This window comes from Scardinius erythrophthalmus, assembly GCF_964197995.2.
Source record: "Scardinius erythrophthalmus genome assembly, chromosome: 9".
NCBI classification, from domain to species: domain Eukaryota; kingdom Metazoa; phylum Chordata; class Actinopteri; order Cypriniformes; family Leuciscidae; genus Scardinius; species Scardinius erythrophthalmus.
Genome location: NC_138229.1, coordinates 3958451 through 3971924, shown reverse-complemented (window position 1 = coordinate 3971924; position 13474 = coordinate 3958451). Strand labels below are relative to the sequence as shown.

Sequence of the window (13474 nt, the reverse complement as noted above, 5' to 3'; positions counted from 1 at the left end):
TTTTTGAGTAAAACATGTTTTGGAAAAATAAATATTTCATATAAAAATGTAAAAAACAAATTTTTTGTATATAACTTAAACTTCTATAAATTTTTTAAGTTCACTTTAAAATCACTTCAGCAATAATCTGCCAAATGTTTTCTTTAAAAGAGACCGAACTGAAGTCTGTGCTCTGAGCATTCAAGATTTATGACCGTTTAAGTTGGAAATTAAATTTTTAGGTCAATGCTCGAAAAGTGATTAAATGGATTATAAATACTTTTCAAACTAAAATATTTTATATTCATTGAAATAAATAAAATCATCGGTATATATATATAATTGTAATAATATTAACATCAATATTTATTTTCAATTAATTCAATTAATTAATGAATTAAACTCCAATTAAATTAATAACAATTACATACATTTTGGTTTAATAAAATAATATTATTGTCAATTTGTCCTATTATTACACACGTTAAATTTGTGCATGCAGAAGACATGCCAGTTATCTAAAACAATATAAATCTAAATAAAGGGATTTTCATAATATTCATAATGTTTAAGGAATATTATGACATTCAGAGAAAAACAATGCATGTCGGAAAGTCACTTTTCTTGAAAATATCTCCCCATGTTATTGTTCCAGCGACGTCTGTATTTTCATCCAAAGATAACCAAGGCTTTACAGAAAAGTAAATAATACCCCTATATAAATGCTGGGTTGTTTTAACCCAACTTTGGGTCAAATAAGGACAAGCCCAAACGCTGGGTTAAAAATGTCATTTAAAATTTTAACCCAGCGGCTGGGTTTGTCCATATTTGAGCATGTTCAGCATCTTGCTAATTACGCTGTCTCTGTGAAGTCCACAGAGGCACTGCAAGGACATGTGGAAACGTGTCTGGTCTTTAAGTTCAGAGGCAGATGAACGAGGCACTGACCTCGGGTCTCAAACTGTGTGTTCTGGCGTATCTACTGAGTCCAGGGGTTCCCCTGGCTGTGGCTGACCCGTCCGTGCCACCGTGCCGGTCTAGACACCACTCCTGTGAGTGAGTGAAGGAGGGAGAGGAGGAGAGGAGACAGAGGGAGGTGCATGGGGATCGGTGAACGACAAACAGAATCCACACACACGAGACGAGAGAGAGTGGGGGGGGGGGAACTGAAGGTGGGTTTAAGCAAAACTCAAAAGTGTGAAATGCAAGAAAGGTTGACACATTGTTCGTAACTTCCAAAAATGATTATGAATTAAATAATAATGATTCAAATGAAAAAAAAAATGAAAAAAGAAGGCTACAAGACGAAGAAAAGCGCAAAAAGAAAGACCAACTTAAAGATGATGGCGTAGGAGAGAGATGAGAAGAGAACGAGAATGAGGAGGAACAGAATCATGGGCTGAAACATCTGGGAACGGGATGAGGGATAAAGAGAGGAGAGGGGAAGGGCCAAGGGGGAAAAAAAGAATGCAAAACACTGGTTATGAAGCGCATGCGATGGGGATACATGAGTCTTACAACCAATAACCCAAAATGTGCAGTGACAGCAGGGACTCAACGCTAATGGTGTCGTGCCAAAGCCAAGCCTCCGTCAAAGCCCTGATCCTCAGACCGCCCCACCGAGAACTTTTCTGGGTGTTTTACTAATACGACTGTAAAATAATACTTAATTAATATTAATATTAAGCTAATAATTAAAATAATAATTATAATTAAAATAAAAAAATATATTATTTAACTCTATAATATTTCTTTTTTTCTTTTTTTGTATTAAGCAAATAATTAAATGAATACATTTCTAAATATTATTTTAATTATTAGATTTACTAATATTAAGCTGACCATTAAAATTATAAAAAACACTATATCGTTTTTTTATATATATATTTTTTTGTCATATATTTTTTATATGACATACATGGTACTGTGTTGGGTCACTTGATGTTGGATATATTAAGCAAATAATTAAATTAATACATTTCTAAATATTATTATTTTTATTATTAGCTTTACTAATATTAGGCTGATCATTAAAATGATAAAAAAACACTATATAGTTATAATTATTTTTTTAAATATACAATATTAATACAATAAATATATTATGATATACACAATTTTTTTACATGATATACATGATACTGTGTTGGGTCACTTGATGTTGGATATATTAAGCAAATAATTAAATTAATACATTTCTAAATATTTGTATTTTTATTATTAGCTTTACTAATATTAGGCTGATCATTAAAATGATAAAAAAATATATATTTTTAAATATTTAACTATGTAACTATTATTTTCAATAATTAACTACATTAATTAAAGTTAATTAAATACTGGATTTAATGCAATAAATATATTATGATATACACCATTTTTTTTACATGATATACATAGTACTGTATTGGGTCACTTGATGTTCAATGTAAAGTCCCCATCCTGAAAGCAAAGCCATTCGCGAACCATAGTTATATACAACAGAAATTAAAATTACAGTTTTACTTTGGTATTAACAATTAGCTTGCTAAACTAACTTGGAAAGATTTTATAGTTTTATAACTTATTATATTATACTATATAACTGCCATTGGTGTATTGTTTGATTATAACTGTTATTATAACTCCAGATGAGCACTAACAGAATAACGCTACAGGCTTTAGGATGAGGCATAACAAACGGCTCCAGGACGGGTAGGATTGAATTTGGCATGACGGCAACATGTTGCTCACAGCGAAGCTCAGCCAATGCGATGGAAGCATCTGAAGCTTTTAAACACACATCCTATAGGAGCTGTTGTCATTAACTGGTGCGGGACATCAAACCGTTCACAGGTGTGAGATGAACAGGCTGTGACTTCATGCTTGATGAAGAGTGTTTCTTGTGGTTGGATTGAAGTGACGTGACCCAATGCAAATAACCGACGGGTTCCACCAATGAACATGAGCCAAATAAGTGAATTAACCAATCGGAGTGGAGCAATAGGAAAATGTTGGAATTCTGATTGGAATCTCATTCAGAGACCACTAAACTACAAGAATATCAATAGACGTCAAACCCGTGGTTTTAAAGAAAAGGTTATTTGTTGGAAAATTGACTCATGTTATCATAAAGCAGTTTTTCAAAGCACAAAGCAGGGGAAAAAAGCTGAAAGCAGTTCTATGGAGGACAGCTTACTAAGACAATTTAGCATTTATGATACTTAAGCATGTGAAACTCATTCACTGAGACAAAAGACAGATCAGCTGCATTATTCCTGAGAATGAGCAAGTCACATAAATACAAAGAGACACAGACATTCAGTGTATTCAGAGTTGGTTTACAATTCGTACGGAGCCTCTGGAGGTTATTCCCAAAACAAAACAAAAACACAGTGTAAGCACTTCTTATCTGCCATATCTTATATTTATGGCTGCATGCTCCACATATGTTGCATCAGCATTAACTGTGCAAATCAGAAAACTTAGATTTGCTCAAGACCAGTACCCAGGTGATCGGAAAACATGTTTTACTGCCATTTTAACTGATGTTAGTATGCATCATGCCACATTAACAGGGCCCAAAATTGACAAGTGCCAATAAATACAAATAAAAATAAGATTTAATTAGGGATGTAATTTTGGCCGATACTGATAACTGATAATTTTTTATATTTGAAAGCGATAACCGATATATTGGCCGATAAATCTAAATCGAAATTTTTGTGTAATTTTTGAGAGCCTGATTACAAAAACAAAAGTCTCATCATTAAAAGCCATGTCCTAAGCACAGAATTATAATGTTCCCAATCAATATTTCAAGCAATTCAAAGCCATCATCATGGTGAACAGTGCGCATCTGAAGTGTCAGCTGAAGAAAATTATACAATATGTATTGGCTTTAAAGCTACACTGTGTAACTTTTTAAGTTGATTCTTAGCAAAAAACACTTTGTTCTGTCAAAAGTATATGTGCTCATTCATGTGTAATTACTTCCACCAACTAATAAAGTATTCTCGTAAGCGTAGAATCTGCCATTTATAATACATACGAGCGAGTCGCTCGAATGGCGGCAGCCATGTTGCGCCTCCATTTTGAAAATACATTCGCCAAAGAGGGACATACCTGGAAATTCAAGCTTCGCCTTTCGCGCTTTACACTCAGTGACACCGTGACGAATGCGAGGGGGAGATTACTCGCGACTGCCGGCAGATTTGAAAGATTGCTGAAGATGGAGGATCACGCCTATTTTCGAGGACATGTAGCAGAGTCGCCAAGGAAGCGAAAGAGAGAATTAAAACATCAACGTTACAGGCAAATCAGCAAGACCAAAGTCAATATTGGAGTAACTTTTCCCAGATGGAAAGACGGAGATTTAAAACGGATGCCGAAGTTGCCTGCTTTCTTCTCGGCAGGTAATTCAGCCTATTTGTGTAAATTCGAAGTTTTATAGTTGCTTGTCTAACCATAGCATGGTTGTACATAACGCCAGAACGACCTCTAGTATAACTTGCGTTACTTTTCCTCGCGTCAATGGTGAAAAAGTATTGTTTACCTTGTAACATAAATCTGTGCTGCGATGGATCACAGGTGATGAATAGTTTTAAAGGTGCACCTTTTGCAAAGTCGAACTGGAAGCCATGTTAATCTTGGAATAATACGGCCACCGTAGGAGTTAAAACGCCCTCGGAATTGAAAGGAACAGAAACTAATATTCACTGGGTAGTCATATACAATTTCACCGCTAGATGGGGGAAAATATCACACAGTGTAGCTTTAATATATCGGCCAAATTTTCACATTTTTATATATTTTTTTCTATTAAAATCATATATCGGCCGATACCGATATGGTGGCCGATATATCATGCATCCCTAAATTTAATTACGATATCCTTATTAAGAAGTGCAACATGATAACACATATGAAAACATGAGAATTTAAAACATAATGCATGTCCACATTTTTTGTGAAGTTTAAGGCCATAAACTTTAGCCAACTTTTGCTGTTGTGATCATTTGGGCTGCAGGCGTTCTGGCATTCATGTATTAGCTTCTATCGGCGCAAGATCAACTTCATGCATCGATGCACTGAAAAATGCAAGTACGTGCTCTGGCCAAGCGCTCAAGCTTTTGTGCACTTGTGTTCATACAGTATATTATGCTGCAAATCACACAATGACTTGAGCTATTTGTGACAAATAAATATGCATGAAAAAAGCAGCATAATTTAATAGGTGTAGACAAAAAAAAAATACAGCTGTAAGGGATATTTATGGCAGGCAAATATTTCTCAGTTCTCCTGCTATTGGCACAGTCAATTTTGGACCCTGCAAAATGTGATTGTGGGAATGAAGAGAGGGCAGGAACAGATGCAGGTGTTCATGGTGGTTACTAGGAAAGGAGAGGTAAGGGCATCTTGGCTGAGCCGGGTGGCACTCAGTCATGTGTGGGTAAAGGAAATGTGCATTGCATTGTGGGATAGACTATTCCACGCAGTGTTCCCCATTGCATATTTTGGCAAATACATCAGGTCATCTGGATAGCCCATGCATGCAGACAATCAATTTACATAAAAGTAGCACAGGTAATAAAGTGTTAATGCTGGTGAACGAGTGTTGTTCTGGGCGTCTGGCAGAACTGTTCAACTGTAGGGGTGTAACGGCTCACGGTTCTGTATGTATCACGGTTTTAGGGTCAGGGTTTCAGTACGGTTTGAAAATTTATTAAAAATAAAGAAAATAAGAACAAACTATTTAACTTCAAGCAACAGCACAAATAAAGACAAAAGAGCAAAGATGCAAATAAAATAACCAGTGCTTTTCAGGTTTTTCAGGTATCTAACAGTAGTTTTCAGGTACAGAAGCTGAATAAATTAATCAAATGTAAAATAACATTGCATATTTCACTGTATAAATTAAAGATTAATCCTTATTTAAGTTGCAAAAGTTATTCAGTCAAGAGCAGTGAGTGATTTCCTTGTCTTTTGTTGTTTAATTAACGTTAAAAACAGACAGCAGGAATATTAGGCTGCTGTCACTTTAAGACAATGCATTGATACTGTACACATGCTTTGTTTTTCTCAACTGTTTATGTTCACTTAAGACATAACAGATTATGTTTGCTAGGATGCTCACCAAGACAGACATGTTGACTTAATTTTTGTGTGAATTTGTCCGTTCAAGCGCAAGACTTGAACGAGAACTCAATATTTGCGCGTTGTCTGAGACACGGCTTTCCATTTCCACGATGTGCACATACAAATCTTCTCACAAGTTCCCATTTTTGTATTCTCGCTCTTGATTGTTTAAATTGGCAAGGCTTAAAATCACGTGCAAGTGAGTTTAGTTTAAACACAGATAGCAACGTGCGCTGTTCAGGTCACACCAGCGCTCGTGTGCGATCAATACCCGGGTGATGGCGGAGTAAATGACTGGTTATATTCGAGCATACAAACAAAGTTTACACAGAGTGAGTGTTTTGTCCACATCGCTGTTGTAACGTATTGGGAAGCCAGAATGTGTATCCATTGACAGAAACATACATTAGGCAAACTCTATCTGTCTTTTTTACACATTGTTATTGTCAACAATATATTTTATATATGCGTGACGCGTCGTCAGATTTGAGATTAACCGCAGTGCAAGTGTGTGCAGAACGGTACGGTTGGATTTTTATACTGAGAACCGTTACACCCCTATTCACCTGCCTACATTTGAGCTGTATGTTATGCTGAGGTTATTAATCTTAAAGTAAATTTAAAAAGCAAGCACCCGTCACAAACATCTCACCAACTCTGTCTTCTTTTGTGTCTCCTGCTGTTTTACCGTCTCATTAATCTCAAAGCAGGTCTATCAGAACATTACTCTCCTCACAAAACTCCCATTAATCTTTCACATGGATCTTTTTCACACATAACTTGTAACAAATGATCAGAAGTATCACTGATGTAAAACAAGGCAACTGGATAACCAGCTTTACAAGTCAAATACTCTGCCTACAGCTCCACACATCAAGCAAGTATTTCCATTTCCCCTGATGAGTTTTATCATGGGTAAGAGAACAGAGACAACTTATTTAGGGTTTTGCATTGATGCCTGCAGTCGTAGCTTGATGAAATCAAACTTTAGCAATAGGTAGTAGTGTTACCAGTGAAGGAAATGTTTACTTCTACTGTCTACATTCAATTGATGCATCCAGAGCAAAGCTTGACTTATAGAGTTATAAAGGAATAGTTCATCCATCATTTTTTACGCACCCTCATGTCGTTCAAAATTTTTCAAATTTTCTTTCTTCTGAACAACACAGTCGATGATATTTTAAGATTTCTTTTAGTCAATGCAACTTTTAAAACTTTCAAGCTGCAAGAAAGACATAAAGGTGTCTATATGACTCAACTGCTATCACTTTGCATGATAAAAATATGCCTTTGTTGATTTTAAAACATTGGTCAACTCATGCATACATAGACTACATCACATACAGTGACACAAACCACAAATCATAGGAGTTAGAATATACCAGTCGCAATATATGAATTAATTTGACTCTACCTTTACGTCTTTTTTAGAGCTTGAAAAATGTAGGTCCTATTGACTTTCATAATATGGACAGCTGAAACACTCTTAAAATATCACCTTGAGTGTTTTGCAGAACGAAGAAAATTATGAGGCGGAAATGATGACAGAATTTTCACTATCCCTTAACATTTCGTTTTGCCTTACATATACATTGAGTTGACAAATCATGCCAGCCAAAGTTAGTTGAATAGCTTCCTTTGTGGTGCATTCAGGACTTTCAAGACTGGCAGTATATGGACATGAAGATGCAGAATTAATACAAAGGTGTATGCATTCTCAAAAAGGGACTTTCAAATGAGGAAGCAGCAAAGGAAAAAGGAAGTCGCCATGTCATGTGATTGCAAACACTGAATAAAGATGAAGGGTCGGGTTACACATATCCTACCTGGAAGTCGGTCACCAGATCCCTTCCCAGTGTGCCGATGGGCGAATCTCTTGACATGGAGGTAACGGTGGAAAGGAAGCTGCTAGATTCAGTGAGGTTGGGCATGGGGGAAAGGTCATCGACACGATCCCGTAGACCCTCCCCTAGGTGGTCCACTTTGTCCATGAATTGCTGGAGTTCTGTACGGAAAGCCCTCATGCGGGTGTTGACCGAATCCAGCACCTGAGAGTCGGGTTTCGATTCAGCAGAGTCTCCATCGCCCCTGAACTCTGAACCCTCCACAAGAAGATCCCCTCCCAGGACTACCAGATGACCTTCACGGATCAGACTGTCCGTATCCGTGATGAGCCGGTCCACTGTTTTTCCAAGCCGTTCAGCTTCACGCCTGACGTTGTTGAGTGTCTCTCGGTCTTCCCGTCTCCGCTGGGCCAACTCGGCCACTCCCAGCTCACCAGTATCTGAGGGTTTCTCGCCACTGGCGAATCCAGAGGTGGCCGTCTTCTCAAACAAGTCATCAGAGTCGCTCTCCCCGCCAACAGGACCCTCACGTTTAGGGTGGAGCAGCAGAAGCCTGGCAGTCTCGTCCTCATCTGTTTCCCTTCGCCCGGGATCACTATCCACATCAGGGCTACTGGTGCGTATTCCCAAATGTGCTGCCAGGTCACAGCGCTGCATATTCGAGATAAGCACCCGGTTCTCGTACTGAAGCTTCATGACCTTCCCGCTTAGCTCATTGACCTGGAGTCTTGCGGCTTTCAGCTCCTCCTGGAGTGTGGCGCCACTCCCTGCTCCCGAAAAACAATTACCTCCTCCGTTACCAGGTTTGATTGCACCGGCACTTCCACCCTCAGCTCCTTCGGACTCCCGGTCGGCTTGGCTAGGCCCGAATTTGAAGCGGTTGAGCTCGGTTGTCAGTTGTTTGTTGTGGTCCTCAATCTCAGAAATGGAGCGACGCAGCAGCTCTGCCTCCTCTTCAACAAACTGCAAGTGCCGTCGCAATTCGCTTGCAGATTCCAGGGCATCGCCACCATACGGTGAGGTAGGAACACTTGAGAAGGGTTCGCGCCCAAAGCAATCCCTCTCATATTGGCAGCGTAGGTCTTCGTTTTCCGCCCTGAGGCCACGGTTCTCAACCTCCAGCTCGACAATCTTCCTCCCCAGGATGTTGGCTTCCTCTTCAACCAGTTTGAGCCGTAACCGTAACTCAGCTTCCCGGGTGGTGTGAGGTCCTCCACCGGTCACCTCCGCCAGGGGCAAAGGGCTGTCCACATCGCCGTAAACTGATTTATACTTCTGCAATTCCTGTTCCAGTTCATCCTTCTCACGGCCAATTTTTGCCATCTTTTTACGCATAAGGGCCGATTCCTCCTTGGCAAACTGTAGCTGACAGCGCAGATCTGCACTGTCCTCCTGAAAAGTAAGAAATATGTGAATGTACAAGGCAATACCAATCATTTCGAATTTAACTATTTAACTTTAATTCATTTTTATTTCAGTTTTAGTAATTTAGTAAATCAACAAACTTATTTTTTTTTTCATCTAATACTATTTTATTTCAGCTTTATTTCAATGAACAAAAACAATTAGTTTGAACAATTTTGGATCAATCAAATGGATACATTAATAAAAACATCTAAATAAATGATTTTTAAGGTGCAAAATATTTTCAATAAAAATGTTTCATTGGGCTGTTTTTTGTTTTAAGTTTAGATTTGTGTTGTATTGAGTTGTTCTGTATAAGGCCTGTGAATTGATCTCTGTGTTTGTTTGTACACACCTGAGTTAAAGACTTCTTATCTTTGAAAGTTTCTCTACTGCCTCTCCTCCGCAGAGCAGTCTGAAAGACAACAAGAGCAAAGTTAGACAATGTAAAGTGAACAAGGTAGATTGACAAAATGTGCATCTTCATTTCAGTTACCAGTAGGCTTGGATTGGCCAGTTTCGATTTATTCCAGTCAAGTAAAAAACATTTAGTCAAACTTTTATATCAAACATATTTCTGTGTCTTTTGGCAAAAAAGTGTGTTGCACAGCCTAAAGAACACTAACTTTTCCCTATGGTTTTAACAAAAAAACCACAGCAAAAACAATTGGACTAACTAATATAAATATCAAACATTATTAAAGACAAGTAAACAGTAATAAAATAAGAACAAATAAACAAATTAGTATTGCACAAATCAATGCAACTGAACAAAGTTCAGATGCAGAAATTGTAATCAAATGAAAAATATCACTGCAATGTTTAATTCCCAATCCTAGTTACCAGGACTGGTAACCTTCATGAACAACTGGGGCAGACAGAAGCTTTTGTAAATAAATGATTCATTTTGAATAAAAGCATTTCTGCATCCGATTTGATCACACCATCAATTTTGAATATCATTTCAAGCTTAATTATTATTATTATGTGAATTACAGGTGCTGGTCCTTATGGCAGGCCTTTGAATGAAACTCAGCTGCGTTGCATTCAAAGTCGAATTATTTCTTTATATTTCAGAAAATTACATAAGTAATACATAAAAGAAAAGAAAATCTGGAAACTTAAATGCAGAGAATAAACAATGCTAGTTTGGGATTTCTACAAAGTTTGGGATTTTCTTTTTAGTAAGTACATGTATAGTACAGTACATGTAGTTAATTAATATTACTCAGTACTTAAATGCATAATTACACTGTAACAATGTCACCTTAAAATAAAGTGTAACCAAATGAAGTTATTTTCAGGTTGTTACATATAGGGTGAAATCAAGCCGAATGAACCACATGAGTTGCTTCTCAGTGTTGCCATGAGAGGCGCACACATTAGCATGAACCGTCTCGATCATCTCTCCTTCAGATCAACTACTGTCACGGCAGTGCAATAGTTTCAAGAGAATCGTACTGAGCAAGTTAGTGAGTAAATGTGTTGGTAGCTAAGCTAACAGAGAAATAAACACATCCAATTATGTTGCTGTAATCATTGGCTGACCGCACATGAGCTCTTACTTAAATCAAAAATGTAAGTACTAGGTAAACTTTGCCCTGCTTACTGCTGGTCTATCTTGAGTCATACGCCGAACTTAAATAGCTGCTGCTGATGGCTGTGTTAGCTTGAATCATTTATGGCCAGACAGATGGAAAGTGTGAGATGGGTACAGGCAACAGAGTGAACACAGCAACAGAGTGAGAGAAAACCTAGATACAACTCCAAAACAAAGGAGGAGATGAGATGATGAGGTGATTTTTATGTGGGCTCGGCTGAGTCTGCAATATGGTTACAATTTACAGTTCACAATTCCCCTATTCACGTTCAGACACCCTCCAATGAAGTCATCGCCACTAGCTGCCACACAGACATAAATCAAAAATCACTATTACTACTATTACTCCTAGACAAACTATTGAACTTTAGTGTGCAACTCATGGACCAGACATGAATGATTCCTAAAATCATGTGTATTGTTGACAAAAGCTGTATATTTACACTTGCATTTTACATTAATTCAGTTGGTGGATGCTTTTATCCAAAGCGACTTGCATTGAGTTTTATACGTTTGAATACCTTGGGCCCTATTTTAACGATCTAAGCGCATGGTCTAAAGCGAGTTCACTTAGGGCGTGTCCTTTTGCTAGTTTAACGACGGCAAAAATGGTCATGGTCTAAAAGGGTTGTCCCTATTCTCTTAATGAGTAATGGGTGTGTTTTGGGATTTACGTGCAATAAACCAATCAGAGTCTCATCTCCCATTCCCTTTAAATGCCAGTTGTGCTCGCATGGCGGATTCGCTATTTACATGACGTAATTTGATTGTGGAAAGACCGAACGCGTCTCCAGAGCGCAAACGGATCTGCTCGTGCGCGAGGTAGAAGTGCGCAAGCAGAACATCTACGGGACAAGCCGGATTCCACCATATCTTTATGTACACAATAATAATCTTTTACATTGTAATCCTTTTAATTTTAATATTTGGCATGTTTGTGTGCTGCTGTGCATCCCTGTGTGTTTAATAAGCAGAGTGTGCGCGCATTGAGGACCCGCCTATAGGCGCACATTACTAATGCGCTCTTGAAATAATAAAATATATATATATATATATATATATTGCACCATTGACTTTAGGCCAGGGTTTAGTTGGTCAATGGCTCAGTCTATTTCTGTTGCCTCAAAATAGCAACGCGCCAACAATGCGCCAGAACACACCTCGTTTTCAGACCAGCACACCCATGGGTGCACAAATGCATTTGCTATTTAAACAACGTGGTGCAGGACGTGAAAATGATAACTGCGTCGGGCTGAAACTAGCAAAAAACTCTTTCTGCATTGCACCGGGTGTAAGATAGGGCCCTTGAATGCACTGAACCAGCTTGCACTGAGCTAGAATACTCTAGCAACTGCCAAACATGCTAAAAACTCCATTTGCAGTGTCTTGGAAACCAACCAGAACACACCAGCATTGTGGCAATGACTTTTGTAATTTCCAGAGAGACTGCAACGTCTAAGCATAAGTAATGCACACAACACTGATCATGTTACACAAATGTAATAATGCATTAGTGCGCAAAATACTCTCTGTCTAATTCTCTCCAGCCCTCGCTAGCATGCAAACACAAATACAGTTACAAAACATCTGCAACGATAATGCCATGCATCTGCTCTAGAGGAACACATGGCAACTATTCACAATTCAAACGTGGGACAAGAATATGATATTCTGGTGTCAGTCCTTCTTATATTTGTACGATTATCTATTTTGGAAAGGCATCACAACACGCCTGTACTCTGCTGCCTGTGTGCATGTGTTTTGTTAAGACTTATGTAATGTAACGGGTGTAGCTTAGTGATAATGCTGAACTCCAGCACACGCTGGAGATGCAATACGGTGCTACTGCAAACTGACGGAAAATATCTCAATTGTGTCTCCTATAGTAATGAGATTTTATAGAGAAAAATCTAGATTTTTACTGAATTCTGTAATTACGTCAATATGGACATTTCGGTTACACTTTATTTTAAGGTGTCATTGTTACAGTGTAATTTTATATTGAGTAATATTAAGCAACTACATGTACTTACTATAGGGTTAGGGTAGGATTAGGGTTTGGTTGAGGGTTAATGTAATTATGCATAATTTACTGTTATTACTATAGTAAGTACATGTAACATATGTAACAAGGACACTGTAAAATAAAGTGTTACCGACATTTCTCATCAAATTTCCCCCAGATCAAATGATCTGAGCTGCTATCCACATTCATTTTAAAGGAATTGATTAACGTGTGCTTATTTTTATTCCTCCGGAGAAATGTAAGAAACAAAGATTGATAATTAAAAGTGTCCTTATATACTACTGTTCAAAAGTTTGGGGTCAGTAAGTTTTTTCTTTTAAGAAATACAAACTTTTTTTCAACAAGGATGCATTAAATTGATCAAAAGTGACAGTAAAGACATTTATAATGTTACAAAAAACTATATTTTAAATAAATGCTGTTCTTTTGAACTTTGTGTTCATCAAAAAATCCTGAAAAAAAAGTATCATGGTTTTCACAAAAATATGAAGCAGCACAACTGTT

At 37.7% G+C, this 13474-nt stretch overlaps 1 protein-coding gene across 1 annotated transcript in view; it reads right to left on the bottom strand.

Annotated features, from left to right (window-relative positions):
* mtcl1 (microtubule crosslinking factor 1) overlaps positions 1 to 13474 on the bottom strand; it is a 76024-nt gene that overhangs the window by 31071 nt on the left and 31479 nt on the right. Inside the window, exons 4-5 of the mRNA XM_081374050.1 lie at positions 9700 to 9759; positions 7923 to 9332 (exon numbers count right to left, since the gene is read on the bottom strand). Of these exons, the coding sequence (XP_081230176.1) occupies positions 7923 to 9332; positions 9700 to 9759 (1470 nt within the window). The remainder of the gene's footprint in view (positions 1 to 7922; positions 9333 to 9699; positions 9760 to 13474) is intronic.